The 14,936-nt window shown below is 56.7% G+C and overlaps 1 protein-coding gene across 1 annotated transcript in view; it reads left to right on the top strand.

The window, feature by feature from the left end:
• MYT1 (myelin transcription factor 1) overlaps nucleotides 1-14,936 on the top strand; it is a 61,931-nt gene that overhangs the window by 45,171 nt on the left and 1,824 nt on the right. The window contains exons 14-22 of the mRNA XM_061125783.1: nucleotides 1,098-1,252; nucleotides 2,193-2,255; nucleotides 2,370-2,438; nucleotides 6,597-6,659; nucleotides 6,934-7,017; nucleotides 10,491-10,712; nucleotides 11,766-11,857; nucleotides 12,415-12,518; nucleotides 14,521-14,664. Of these exons, the coding sequence (XP_060981766.1) occupies nucleotides 1,098-1,252; nucleotides 2,193-2,255; nucleotides 2,370-2,438; nucleotides 6,597-6,659; nucleotides 6,934-7,017; nucleotides 10,491-10,712; nucleotides 11,766-11,857; nucleotides 12,415-12,518; nucleotides 14,521-14,664 (996 nt within the window). The remainder of the gene's footprint in view (nucleotides 1-1,097; nucleotides 1,253-2,192; nucleotides 2,256-2,369; nucleotides 2,439-6,596; nucleotides 6,660-6,933; nucleotides 7,018-10,490; nucleotides 10,713-11,765; nucleotides 11,858-12,414; nucleotides 12,519-14,520; nucleotides 14,665-14,936) is intronic.

Here is a 14,936-nt window from a genome sequence, read left to right as displayed (position 1 = left end):
GCCCAAGGCTCCTTGACCATCTTGCCCCAGCCTTTAGCATCACCTCCCACCCAACTCTGGCAGCAGTACCCCCTCATGTCCCCAAACAGCCCTGGCCCCTGCATCTATGGGCCTGTGGGATGTGCTTCTTGCTCTGGAGCTGCCTCTGCTTCTGTGATTCTGGGAGGCCCTTGTTTCTCCTGAAGGCTGGACTCATGTTGAGGCTCTTTGTCCACATAGCCGTATCTTGTTCAGTAGTAACAGTAGCAACAGCATCGCATGGTACCAGGGGCCTTTCCTCATCTCAGCCCCAGACATCCTGGGAGGGCCTGCTACTGTTTCCAGCTTAAACGTGTGGTGCCCAGGAGGTTGGACAACGTGCCTGGGACACGCAGCAAGTGCTGAGACTTGAATCGTGATCCACCACTGGGGCTATTGGTCTGTTGCAGACTGACCTGTAGGGCACTGGCCTTGCTGACTCTCATGGATGTCTTCCCTGCCCTGGATGGAGGGAATGTCCTTGTTCACCACTGCATTCATAGTGCCCTGTTCTTGGGTGGCAACTGAACACTTACGGACCCTGCATTTGAGGTCAAAGTGCTTATTAAAGTGCCTGTTGCAGTCAGATCATCGTGCTGGCTGGGCCCACAGGGCCAGATGGCCCTAAGGTCGCTGTGATTATTTCTATCATGTTTTGTATCTTGTACCACTCATCCTCATAGCATTTCAACAGACACACGCTCAGTGGTAACAGCCCCAAAGGAACTGCACTAGGTGTGCACTCTGGTGTGCAGAGGGTGACCCAGGGCCGGTGGCCGGAGGTGACACACAGGCCAGAGGCCACGGAGGGTGTCAGAGCAGCCAGCCTGGGTGGCATCCATGTCTCCCTGTTCCTGGGTCAGCTCGGGAGCAGTGGCTGAGGTGAGGGAGCGCCCTAGCCCCTCTGGGTGCTGCTTCCTGCATCTTGGGAGTATGTCTTACTCCTGCATGCATAAGACAGGAGACGCCAGAAAATGCCTCCATGGACCCTGTTCTGAAAGGCCCCTCTCCCTCAGCCCTGGGCTGGGCGCCCAGCCCCCGCCAGCTGGTTAAAACATCTCCCTGCTGGTCTTTTGCAGTCAGAGCCAGCAGCCCATTCTTTTGCTTCTTCTGAAGCAGATGACCAGGAAGTGTCGGAGGAGAATTTTGAGGAGCGGAAGTACCCCGGGGAGGTCACCCTGGCCAACTTTAAGCTGAAGTTTCTCTCCAAGGACATAAAGAAGGAGCTGCTCACGTAAGTCCCCGCCTTGAACGACAGGAACCCCCCCCCCCCCCCCCAGGGGACCTCTATAGTCTGGAAAGGAGCACACCCTAGTGGGAGCCTGTGATGACCGGGTCGGCCCCTGCACAGCCCTGTGCTGACCACCCTCCTGCCCTGGCCACCTTGGTGGGCAGAGACTGAGCCACCTCAACTAGGACCTTCCTGGGCCAGACAGCAGGGCAGGTTCCCCTCACCCCCGTACCATGCTGGACTCTAACCTGCTCCTTCAGGGTGATAAAGAGTGAGGATGAGCCTTCATCTGGCCCACAGAGCAGACAAGGGCTGAGGGGAGTGGACGCCTCCTGAGGCCCCACTGTGTGCCAGTCCTCACGTGCTCTGCCTTAGACTCGGTGCCCTCAGCCCTGGCAGCCAGAGCTAGTTTAACCAGATGCCACTGGAGAGGGGCCAGCTGCTGGCTAACTGCCACTGAGCACCACCTCCCCCAGGGGACGGTGAGAGGCCTGACACCTGCCCCGCAGGTGATCCAGTCCTCACCTCTGCTCAGAGTTTGTCCCTGGGATTCCTCTTCGTGCCCCAAACGTCGCCAGCTTCCCCCTGCCCTGTATCTGGCTCTCCCAGGATGGCTCTGGCTGGGGCCTTGTCCTCGGAGAAGGCCCCACCACATCAGGAAGGTGCCCCCCGCCCTCCTGTCCACAAGCGTGGACACGTGTGCATGCACAGTGCGAGGGCTTCAGAGCATCTCAACTTTAAGTTGAGCTTCACTTTGGTTCCCTTTTCCTTCTTGAGCTGAGTGGCATGGGAGAAACTTGCAGTCGGAGAGGCGGAGGCGGAGGGTCTGCTCCGAGACGGGCAGGGAGCAGGTGCCGCCGCCCTCCCTGATGGACTCAGCCCCGGGGGCGGGTCTGGCAGGGTGTCTCGCTCTCTGATCTGACGCTCTGTTTCCTTTGTCCAGCTGCCCCACCCCTGGCTGCGACGGCAGTGGCCACATCACTGGGAACTATGCCTCCCACCGCAGGTTCGTCCCCCGCTTGGGTCTGCCTGGCCTGGGTGCTGTGTGGTGGGTCTTCTCCCTCTGCTGCTCTGCTCCCCCTCTTTGGCTCATCCCAATATCCCATCTCTTCTCTTTCAGCCTCTCTGGTTGCCCTCTTGCTGACAAGAGCCTCAGAAACCTCATGGCTGCCCATTCTGCTGACCTCAAGTATGTCTGCCCTCCTGGCCTCCCATCTCTGGGGTGGCTTCCTTGCTCTGCTCACTCCTTTCATGAGGCTCCAGCCCAAATCAGCCTTCTCGAGGGCTCCGGCACGAGGCCGGCCCCAGCCAGAGGCGCAGGGCTGTGGGGCAGAGAGGCAGGGCCATGGACGGGCTGATTCTGCTTGGCTGGGATTCTCGCCACTCTGCCTGTCTCTCTCTGCTCTGAGCACTGCTGTCTGCCTGTCCCCTCAGGCCCAGGGCTGCTACGGGGTCCTGTGCTCCCCTCGGCCCTGCCAGCCTCTCTAAGGGCTGAGGGTCGGGAGGGCCAACAGGACGTAGGACCTGCCTCTGGCTCCTGGTGGCCCGGTCCATTCTCGCCCTCTCCTGAGGACCCCTGATGGGCTGCTGTCTGGGCCTGCTTTCCCCTGCCGTGGAGATCTGGGAGAAGTCCCAGACTGGCCATGGCTTGTACGTCTCGTTGTGGCTCAGAGGGCTGCAGGCTGTGCAGCTCTTGCTAAGTGGGCTGGATGCTGGTGATGGCCGAGAAACTCCGTGCTCGTCCCTCCTCCTGCACCCCTTCCAGCTGCTTCTGTCTTGGCCCCCGGTGCCCATCCTCACCCCACGCCTCACCTCTGTGCTCGCCCCTCCTTTTTGCTGTGTCTGCTCTCTGCTTCTGCTCCTCCTGCCCCTGACAGGGGCAGGCACCTGGGCAAGGCAGCCCAGTGGCAACCAGCCACTCTGACTGACAGCCTTGTTCAAGCGAGGAGCACATGCCCAGAGGTTTCCTGGCTCTCAGCGTCCTTCTGGGGCTGGAGTTGGGGATTGTGAAGGCCTTTGATTTCATGCCTTTAGTTGAGCTGTGACATCATGGCTGGTGTGGCCCTGAGCCACATAGTGCTGATGCTCCCAGGCTGAACCGAGGTTGTGGAAGGAGGGCCCCTTCTTGGCCCCTCAGGTGGCTGCCTCTCCAGGGGATTTCTCCCGCTCTGGGCCTCTGTGTTGGGGGCCCTGCATCCAGGCCAAGTTTCACCGGCTTAGCCCGATCTGGGCCTCTGGTGCCTTTAAGATGAGGAACTACTACTGCCGGAAGCTTCCAGGGGTCTGTGCTGACTTGGAACGGGCAGGAAGCTCCAGGTCTGTCTGAGCAGTGGATCCTGCCAGCCTCACTTCTGTGGCTCTGGGGGGCCTGTCTGGTCCTACTAGCCAGGAGAAGCATGTCGTTAACTGTTTTACCAGTGAGGTCTTCCAGTCCCACAGATGAGGCTGGGCAGAGTTCATGACCAGAAGCATGTTTCCAGGAGTTTTATCAGCTTTGACACTAGCATGTTCTGAGGCAGGCTCACACATGCGCTCGCTGACCCCAAGTGTCCAACTCCAGAAATGCAATGAGACCCTCAGGCCTGTAGGCTTGGAATGCTCTTCCCCACCCTCCTCTTCCCTCTTTCCTTCCTCTCTTCTTCTACTGTCTTTCTCATGATCCTTTCTCCTGTTTTCTTTTCCAATTCAACTTGCTTTTCTAACTGATCTTCCAGTTTGGTTTTCCAACTTGTTTTCCAGCTTGAGGGTGGTGGAATTCTAGAAGTGATTTCATGCCCTTGGTAGCCCTTTTCCTGCAGAGCACTTGGTCAGGGTTCCTGGAAGTGACACATGGACTTGGCCTTTGGTCTGGGTTCAGAAACGTGGCCAATAGGGAGGGTCAGTGCCTTTCTGAGATGGAGAGCCTGTGAAGAACTGTAACCCAAACTTGTTGAGAAGTCGGTGATGGAAAGTGTTCCTGTATGAAAAAAATCACTCCCCAACTCCCTCTTTCCCCCGGGGGTCCTCCTGTGGAGGCTACTCCTCACCTGCTTCAGGCCACAGCATGGATGTGGCCTGGCTCCCCCTTGTTCTTCTCTCCTTCCCCTGCCCAGTGGGCGTCTGGCACCTTGATCAGCTTTGTGGCAGTGTTGGGTGAAGGTAACCTGTCCACAGAGGGGCAAAGGCACCTATGCCATGCCTCGCAAATGAGTCTTCTTTGGTGGCCCCCCACCAGCACTTGGGTGCAGTGACAGTTGCAGACGAAGTGTTTTCTGTGTTTTGATCACATTCCAAGGGCATTTATTCTTCCCTTCCAAGTGTCCCATGTGGTCAGGATCTGGGGACTTGAGTGCCTTGGGCCACATGGCCCACTCCATGTGTGGGGCTTATGAGCACAGCCACACACCCTGCTGGACTGTGATGGGGGAGCTCTGCACAGGTTGGGGGACATCCCCTGCCCTGGCCACAGGACATGGATAGCGGCAGGATGAGGTCTGGCGTGAGCCAAACTGCCTAGCTTCATCCTCTGGCCCAGACAACGCACTCAGAAGAGATGGTGGCCGGTGCTGCCAGTGGCCAGTGCAGACACTTGCTTCTCCAGCCACGTGACATCATCTTCTCTTGGACACGATTCTTGGGGAAAAGCCATGACATCAGGCTGGCAAGGAAGGTGGGGGGGGGGATCCTAACTTTCTGGAATGGGAGTGCCCCCATGGGCATGTTCTCACCGAGTCTCTCCCCAACCAAGACCCCCTCCTAGGCACTGCCAGAGGCTGCACCTTGCAAGGGTGTCACTCACAGACAAGCGTCTTGCTCACAGCCACAGAGGCTGGGGGCTGCTGTGAACCCACCACCCTGGCCACTGCCCACAGCGCTGAGCCCTATGTTCTGCAGCTAAGAAGGAGCAGGGAGGACTGTCCTTGCAGAGGGTGTCACAGGGCCTGGGCCTCAGTGCAGAGTGCCGTGCAAAGGACTCCCTGGTCCTCACAGTGTAGTTCAGAGGACCTTCTTGAGCAGCTGGAGCCTGAGAACCTCAGGCCACGTGGAGACGCAGAGTGTCAGAGCAGGAGGTCCCAGCAGCTGGGGTTCATTTGAACAGGTGATACTTACCTGGATGGAGGTGGTGGGTGATTTCCATTAAAACACAAAAGCCTCCTTGCCCCAGATGTGGGTTGAAATGTGACCACACATGACAGGTGGGGGGCATCATAATCTCAGTGGGGTCTGAGTCACCCCCAAAGCCTGACAGGAGGGAGATTGACCCGTTGGCCAACTGCCAGGCCAGGGAAGAATCGATGGGTGGCCCTTGGGGCAGGGACGAGGAAGGCACCTCGAGAAGGTCTGAGGGGCTGGGAAGGAGGCCCCTGGGCATCTAGCCCCTCTGTGTTGCCATGCCAGCCTAATGGGGGCAGCAGTGTCGGCCCGTGGACATCTGGGAGGAGGATGAAGAGGATGGGCCTTGGGCGTGCCAGAGCCTGGGCACAAGGCAGCTTCCACTGATTGACAGGCCAACTTCAATGTCTGTGTCCTGCCCCAGCTGGTGCTCTGCCCCGCCACCCTCTGGGGCCAGTTTTCTGCTGAGGAATGGCCTTGGCTCCATAACTCTCTCTCTCTGTGAGGATGAAGCCAGAAATGGCAGATAAACACCAGGGTCCTGCTGGGTCACACAGGATGGAACTGGGCCCTCATGAGGGACAAGGCATGAGTAGCAGGCCCATCCTGGAGGAGGCATCCCGAGGACCACCTGCAGGGTTGGAAACCAGTGCTCTGATGCCAGCAGAAATCGATCCATGTTTCGTCACTGGACGCTCAGGGAAGGATAGCTCAAGCTGGTGTATTAAAGGGGATTTCTACCTTCGACATGATATATTCACCAGACATTTTGGGTGTAGAGAGTCAGACTTTTGCATTCTGTGCCTCCCCAGCTCCCTTTCACTGGTACCAGCCACCTCTCAAAAACCTTGGGCGCTTGCCAAGTGGGGGTGATGCCCCAACATTGCCAGGGCTGGGGGTGGTGTGTCTCAGGTGCTCAGTACAGCTGTCTGTGAGCAGAGGCGGTCCTTCTCCAGCAGCCTCAAGGAGGATGAGCCGGTCCTTGGTGCTAGGTTTGCATTCTGAGAGCACACTTAAAGGCCCACAGGTGTTCTGGAGCCTTCTCATCCAGCCTGGTCCATTGCAGGAGGTCAAGTTGGGAGCCCACCATCCTGCAGAGGAATGTGCTCTCCCCTGGCCCTCCTGGTCCCCCCAGAGAGACTGGGTGCCAAGTTCTGAGGCCTGGAGGTCATGACTATGTGAGACCTCAGTGGTGGGGCTGTCAAGGGCCGAGTGACTTCAGCGGCTCTGGTCTCAGCCACGCTGTCCTCCACAGGTGCCCCACGCCCGGCTGCGATGGCTCAGGCCACATAACGGGGAACTACGCGTCGCACCGGAGGTGAGCCTGCCCCAGGTGCCCTGGGCGCCGGGCCAGCAGAGTGGGGGTCTCCTTAGGCTAATGAAGTTCCAGGCCCCAAGTGACACATTAGTGCCACTGCACCCCAGCCTGTTTCTTCCCTCGAGTCTGAATTGTTGATATTCTGGCCAGAGCTGGGGGCCACTTCCTGGACGTAGCCTTGCTGCCCACAGAGCCTGAGGGTGGAGGGAGGCAGGTGGGTTGAGAAGTTGCTGTCCTTAAACCACTGTGGCACTTTTTCCTCTTGTAAAACCAGCTTGTCAGGCTGCCCTCGTGCCAAGAAAAGCGGAGCCAAGGCCGCACCTGCGAAGGACGACAAGGAAGACCCCGAGCTGATGAAGTGAGTGGGGGGTCCTGCTGGCTGCCTGGCTGCTGTGCAGACTTGGGGTTTCCCTGTATTTTATAATTTTAAAAGCTCCTTCTAGACTCTATTTGCTTTGATACAGCTGTGACAATGCCCATTTTTACAGACGTGCTCAGGCCAGGCATAGGGACACCCTTGCAGGTGGGAGCCATGTGCGTTATGTGGAGGACACCTGCAGGCATGGGCTCCTGTCTGGACTTCTCAGGTCTGTGGTGTTTGACGGGTCAAGAGAGGCAGAGTGCCCTGCCGCCTGTGCACCCAGGGCATCTGGGCCTGGGCCTCAGGGCGTGGGCCACCCCGGGCATTCACAGGCACTACAGCCTACATGGCTTCTGGTCTGGTGGGAGGGGTCAGTGTAGGAGTCAAGGAGGAGAGGGTGGTTAGAAAGACAGGGAGCCTTTGAATTGTGTGTATCTGTGTGTCCCCATGCCTCTGCAGGGAGCTGATGTGCAGTGAGGGGGTCTGGGAGGGTCACTCTGAACTGGGACTCGCCAGTCCTCTTGGGAGGAGAGAGACACCCTGGGCCTTAAGTGAACAGTGTCCCTGACCTCTACTGACCTTCTCCCTGGGGATTGCTGCCCTGTCATGAACCCTGACCCGGACTCATCTGGTGGGGCTGGTATCACGGCAAACTTTTCCTTCCAGAAGGGACCCTGCCCCTCAAGCTCCCCACTTGCAGGTGCCACAGGTGCAAGCAGGGTGACCCACCACCCAATTTGCCCAGGACTTTCAGAGCTGACATCAGGTAGAGCAGGCAGTGGGTCCCACTGGGGCAGGCGAGGACTGGAGGAGAATGACTCTGGCTGCCTGGTGGCCCAGGAACTGGAGTAGTTTGGCTGGGCAGGTCCACGGGAAATAGGTCTGCCATGACAGCTGGCACTCACCTCTGCAGAGGGAGGGGCTTGACCTGGCCAAAGTTGTGCTGGCTTCTCCAGGGAGATCAGCCCAGCTGTGGCCCAAACATCTGCTGGCCACAGAGAACGGGCCAAATTGACCAGTGTTATGCCCTTCAAAGAGGACGGCCCCACCAGCTGTTTGCTGTAATAAGGCAGTGACTTGTTTATTTAATTTATACAGTAAAACTGTAATGAATACTAAATCAAAAATGCAAAATACTGGTTGTTGGTATTGTGAATGCTGCCTACCAAATGAGAGGGAGGATAAAGAATATTTTTTTCTTCCAAGAATCTAGGAATTTGCCTGTGATCATATAAACGCATTGCTGTTATGGATTTAGCAGGGATCCTGCTGGTGTGATAAGTGAATTGTGCTGCATTTGCAAACGATTAAAATCAAGATCAGCATTTTTCACATTAACTGGGAAAAATGGTTTTCCTCTTCCTGATGTGCTGTCAACTTTGCTTTTAAAAAAAACTCGAGAATTTGCAGCCAAGTGGAGAATGTGACTTCTAGAAATAGTTCAGCATTTATAGGATGGATGAAGTTTCTAATGGCTCCATGGCAAGGGGAAGAGGCCACCCATGTAGCGCCTCTGTTTTATAGGACCTCCTCCCTAGCCATAAACTTTACCCATATTTATAATTGATGAGCGTCTTTACACAAGTGCAGACGGCAGCAGAAACTTTAATCGGTGCTCCAGTTCCTATTGCTTGAAGTGACGTGGCTGGCAGGCACTGGCTGTGATGTGTAAGGGCTGGTGGAGGCAGGATCCCTTTTATGATATCTTGTGTCTGCAGCTTTTGAGATTAAGTCGGGTCAGTGCTTTGTGGTAAATCCCTTTGGCCACAAGTAGATAACTGACCGTGAAAGTCTATGGAGGTTCCGATGTGGAGGTTGGGAGATGCATGTCCATCACCGTGGAGAGACCGCACTGTCCCCGGCTGTGCTGGCACTTGACCAAAGAGCTGTGCCTCTGACTGGGGGTCCCCTGGGTGTGCTACACGACTTAACGAGAGGTCACCTGACACTGAAGATTTGGACCCAGGGTGTGGAGGGAGAGACCAGCAGTGTTACTGCAGCGTGTCATGAATACACTTTCTGGGGGCACCTGCAGCCCCTCCTGAGGTGAAGGCTAGGGTTCTGCAAAGACAGTGGGAAAGCAGAGCCTAGGTTCATCTGTGTGGTGACTTGAAGAGGCTCCTCTCACTTTTTGATCCTGCGACATCAGCCTCACAGGCACCTCAGAGGGGCCCAGCCCAGGAGTCCTCTAGAACCCCACAGTTGGGACATGTCCAAGTGTGGGGGGTGGACATAGACTGGAACCTCCCCAAGCCCCCTGCAGGGTCCCTGGTAGTGACTCTGTGCTGGACTGGGGCTACGGTGACCTTGGACCGGCTCAGTGGACAGCCCTCATGTCTGGGCCCACGTGGCTGGGCTAGATAAGAAAGAAGAGCGAAGAGAGGGGACAGATGAGGATGGTCCCAGCCGAGGAGGCCACTTCTGAGACTGAAAGGTTGCTGCTGCAAGCCGTGAATGACGCCGGGATTCGTGGCTTCCAGAGGAGAGGAATTCGATCGGCGCCCAGAGACGAGGCTTGATCACTCGGAGTTTTTGTGTAGCAAAGTTTTACTTAAGTATAAAATGGATAGAGAAAGCGGCTGACACAGACATCAACGGGAACAGAAAGAGTGCCCCCTTGCTAGTTTTTAGCAAGGTGTTTTATACCTTTTGGCAAGCTGCTAATCAGATAAGAGAAATGCCTCAAGATTGAGAGTTGCACCAGGCCCCTCTCCCACAACATGCATTTTGAGATAGAATGGCACAAAGGGAGTCATCCCTGGCCATAGAACAATTGACATGAATCTTGAAGAAAGACAGATTTCCAAGCAAAGACATAATTTCATTAACACAGCTTAAAACATATCCATAAGAAAAACGCATTGGTTAGCTCAAGGTTTGAGATAAAGTTCAGTTCAGGCGGAACCAGGTGTTGCCGTGACAACACAGGATTAGAAGAGAAAAATAAAACCGTCTGCCACTTGAAGTTTATTTCCTCCTGCTGCTTGGGGACCTCTAGCCTTCCTACCCAGGCTGTTAACCCTCTCAAGATGAGGGTAGAGTGTGGGGGCCGCCAGGCAGCGCACCACCCCCAGCCTTGCCATCTCTGGGGGCTTCCTGCCTCTGACTTGTCTGTATCCCAGGGACCTCTCTGTGAACTGGGTCCTCTGTGCCTTTTGGGTCTGCGGCTATAGAAAGCGTTGACAAATGGCTAGTGCTCAGAACAAGCTCCCAGCAAGTGGTCTCTGGGGTGATACAAAAGTGGTGCTGGCTGCAAGGTCCAGGTGTGGACCAGGAGGCCACCAAGAGTCAGCTCCAGGCCCCTGGATCCCTGCTGCTGAGGGACAGGGAGAGAAGGTGGCTGCTGACCCCCAAGCCACACAGGGGATGTAGGGGACCCCAGCACGTCTCAGGGTGTGGCTTGGCGGGCTCTCTGGGCTCCTCCTCCAGCTCCAGCACCCAGTGATCACCTCTGACCTCTCTGCGCCCAGGTGCCCGGTTCCAGGCTGTGTGGGGCTTGGTCACATCAGCGGCAAATACGCCTCTCACAGAAGCGCGTCCGGCTGCCCGCTGGCAGCTCGGAGGCAGAAAGAGGGTTCCCTCAATGGCTCGTCTTTCTCCTGGAAGTCCCTGAAGAATGAGGGGCCTGCCTGCCCCACCCCAGGCTGCGACGGCTCCGGTCACGCCAATGGGAGCTTCCTCACCCACCGCAGGTGATTGTCCCCACCCCCACCCTTCTGTCACCCAGGAGAGACCCCAGCTGTGGGACTGTGGCAAGGCTCCCAGGGATTGTGCCAGACCAGGGTGCAGGTGAGAACAGCAGTTTCTTGAGGAAAAAGACCCAAATTGATAGCCACCTGAGGGAAGCCATGGAAACCTGCTGGGACCACGTGATGGCCTGTGTGATGCGTCACCCAGGTGTCTACTGTCCTAAGACCCCTTTATACATCCCATGGAGTCCCTCTGGCAAGAGAGAGCAAAGCCCTCCTGTGTCTAGAACACACTTTCTTAAAGCAGGCTGAGGCTTTTCCCGGAAAGCATTGTCACAGCTCACGCCCTGTCTCTCCTACTGGGGTTTCTTCTCTGAACTTGGGGCCCAGGTCCTTCCTTGCTCTACAAGGGACCCCTCCATGCCTGGGCAGTGGGCCCAGGCAGCACTGGCCAGCTCCGACCTGCCCTGATGCTGCCCCTGGCGCTGAGGGTCTTGCCCCAGCAACCCTCCTCTTCCTCTCTGTGCTGGGAAGCCACACCAGTCACTGCTTGGTCCTGTCAGAAACCTTTTTCCTGTGTTATTTTTTTGTCCTCATCTCTCCACCTTTAAGATTAATTAGCTCATTCATTCCACAAGCCATTGCTGAAAGCAGTCTCTGGAGAACAAGATGACAACCAGCCCTCCTGGAGCTGAGTGGTCAGGGCAGGTGCAGAGACAGACTTCAAACCAACAAATATGTTATTAGTTTGGCAAAGGACACTGTGGGGAAGATAGAGCAGGCAGGGGTGAGAAGGTCTTTTCTGAGAGGTGGTGCTTGTCCCGAGCCTCTGGGGACAAACCTTCAGGGCGGGGGTCTGAGCTGGGAATGGCTTGTGCTGTTGGAGGAGTGAGGAAGCCGAGGGCCTGGAGCCAGGACTGGGACACCAGGGATGAGTGACAACGCACCAGAAAGGATAGTCCTCCAACAGCCCATCTCTCACTGGGACTTGTAACCTTAGACTGGCCTGTGAGGCATGACCTTGAATTGGTCTTCATGCATGACCTTTGCTTCCAGCTTGTCTGGCTGTCCCAGAGCGACCTTTGCAGGAAAGAAGGGAAAGCTCTCAGGGGATGAGGTTCTTGGCACGAAATTCAAGACGAGTGATGGTGAGGCTGCCCCCTGCACTCCCTGCATGTGGTCTTGGGACCTGAGTGGGTGGGTGGTTTAGGCAAGAGATGGGTCGGGAGGCAAAGCCCCTCCTGGAGTGAGTCATGGTGGAGACAGAGCTCTTGAGCGGAGCTGCCAGGGCCCCTCACCTTGGCTCAGAACCTCTGGCTGCCCTGTGCCCAGCATGGCCATCATAGCTCTAGCCTGGGGCTTGGTGAGCCCTCCTGGCAGCACCAGAAGCCATGTGCTTGGGGAGTATGGACCTGTGTTCTCAGGATTCATGAGAGGGAAGCGGAGGAAACCAGCACCATCTGGAAAAGCTTCCATTTTTATCTTAGCAATTAACACTTGCCCAGGAGGTATCTGTTTTCCCACCAAGATCAGGGCCTGGAGGCACACAGCTGACACGCAGCCACTTTCCCAGTCTGAGATGTGGGCCACGAGCCACTGGGGCTTCTACTCTGAAAGGGCTCCCCAGGCCTATCTAGAAAGCAGGCCTTGACTGACCCCCTCCCCACCTTGTGAAAGCCACGACTGAGCTTTCTCTCTGGGGTAGTGCTGGACAACGATGAGGAGATCAAGCAGCTGAACCAGGAGATTCGAGACCTGAACGAGTCCAACTCTGAGATGGAGGCTGCCATGCTGCAGCTGCAGTCCCAGGTGGGTGGAGCCGCCCTGCCTTGCCCCCACCTGCCCTCAAACCCACGATGTCCTTCCCATCCTCCCTCTTCTCTTCTGGGTTGGGGGGTGCCCAGCCCCTCATCAAGGTTCTGTTCAGCATGTGCTCCACCCATCGGAAGCCCTGAGGTGCTGGTAGCCACCATCCTGCTGGTTAGTAGGAGCAGAACCACAACATGGGTCATTAGAACCTGACTGGAGCTGGGTTCCAGCCCAGCACGGCCATACACCAGCTCAGTGACCTGGTGGACCTCTCATTCCCAGTGTGCCTTGACGTCCTCCCAGGCAGATGAAGATAATATGAGAATCTGCCTGATTCGGTTGTCATGAGACGAATGCATTTCTATAAGAAAGCAATTTGCACAGAATCTGACCCAGAAGAACTGCTGTGCTGAGGGACAGGGTTACAGATCGCCTTGCATCTGTATCCTATCCTTGAGTTTCCCAAAATGAACGCTCAAATAAAAAAATAAAATAAAATAAAATAAAAAATTAAAAAAACCCACCAAACCAAAAAACAATGAAATTCTTATTTTGAAAAGAACATGCCCTTGCTTGACTGCTGAGTGGGGGCTGGAGCAGAGATAAGGGCACAGAGGAGCAGCTGCGCACGGCCATGTTCCCAAGGACAAGGAGGTGACCTGGCCCTATGGGGTTGGAGGGTGGAGGGGACCGGGGAAGTGTGAGATGCTGGAGTCCATGTGTCTTCTGTGGCCCCTCCTTTCTCTGGCAGACGGGCTTTTATGCCGACCTCCTCTTACCCAGAAGCCAGTGTAAAAATAGCACCAGCTGATGAGGATCAGCAGGGATTTCTGTCCTGCCACGCAGCGTCTCCCCAGTTCAGAGGCAGTGGAAGTGGAGAGGGGGTACAGGGGCTGTCTCTGGGCACCGAGACGCCCTTCTGGGTGGCTTTCCCCACATTCTTCCCTGCCGTTTTCCTTCTCGAAGTCCAAGGCACCTCCCAGTGTCAGCACCCTTGGAAAGCACCTCTGGTTTCTCTTTATTGGCCAGCACCCACCTACTTATAGAGAGATTATTCACTAGTGTCCTTTTGGAAGGACTCAGAGTCCCCTTTCCCCTCCAGGGAGTTTTGCGTTGTGTGCCCTGCTGGAGAGCTCTGGCAGGGAAAGCAGGCTCAGGACCTCTGCTCAAACCTTTTAAACCCAAAGGCTTGTCACTGGGTAAGGAGGACATGATGCTCCTCCTCAGACCCTCCTAAAAGGGCTTAGCGATGGCCTGAGGTGCCATCCACACTGATGAGCTTGCCTCTGCCCAGAGTGAGGCTGGGGGCTGCCCTCCCAAGCATGTCTGCTCCAGGCCAGGCCCTGGGGTGGCCTTCTTGCCCACCTTGCCCACGGGGCTCTGACACTCTGGGACTCATGTGGTGCCTGCAGCACCCAGAGCAGGTGAGACTGCCCATGGCCGTCAGCCTGGTGGAGTTGTCCTCTGTCCTCTGCTGTTCCATGTGGAAGCCTTGGAGCCCCGGGAGAACTTTCAGACTTCCTCCTGGTGCCCTGTTGGGTCCGGAGAAGACATGTTTGTGCTGGAAACCCCAGGATGGTCTTTGGTGTGCTGGTGCACTCAGCCAAGAGTGGCAGTGGTCTGCTTTGCTGCCTTCATAGTTTTGATAAGGCACCTGGTTGGTCTTTCTGGTGGGAGATGTTCCACAATGTGGGAACAGTGTTTCCACCACAGAGGAAGAGCAGGAAGCCAGTGGTGGGCTGGGATGTGAGCCCAGTGCCTCCTTCTGTGCTCCTCTCCACCCCGCAGGGCAGCTGGGCTCAGAAACCCATGGCCCCCCAGCCCCTAGCTCAGTCACTGTTTCCCCCCCTCCACCCAGGGACCAGGGCACTGCCAACCCTTGCTGTGGCAGGGCTCCTGCCTCTTTGCCCTCTCCTGGAGGGACGTGAGATGGCCCAGTGGGCGTGCCTGGCCTGCTCCCAGGAGGACACTCCAGGCGGCAGCTCCCGTCTCTGTCTGGCAGATCTCGTCCATGGAGAAAAGCCTGAAGAACATCGAGGAGGAGAACAAGCTCATCGAGGAGCAGAACGAAGCCCTGTTTCTGGAGCTGTCGGGCCTGAGCCAGGCCCTCATCCAAAGTCTTGCCAACATCCGCCTTCCGCACATGGTAAGCAGTTAGCAGCCCTGGGCCTCCCTAGCTGAGCTGGCACCTGTGTCCTGGGGCTTCGGGGAGGGCAGGCACCCCTCTGCCTCTGGGAGGGCCCCACCCTGGGCAGATTGCTGCCCACGGCAGCTGTCACGTCCTGGGCAGCCTGTGCCACGGTGGTCTCAGCCCGAGTGCTGCCTGTGGTGGGTCTGTGCGCTCATCTCTGGCGGCGTGGGCTTCCTGGGTCTGAGGCTCCCCCATCCACTCGCATTGCTTCTGGAAACCCTGGGGCC

This window comes from Dama dama, chromosome 23, assembly GCF_033118175.1.
Source record: "Dama dama isolate Ldn47 chromosome 23, ASM3311817v1, whole genome shotgun sequence".
NCBI lineage: Eukaryota > Metazoa > Chordata > Mammalia > Artiodactyla > Cervidae > Dama > Dama dama.
The sequence above is the reverse complement of the archived record's forward strand: the minus strand, read 5'-3'. Positions and strand labels throughout refer to the sequence as shown.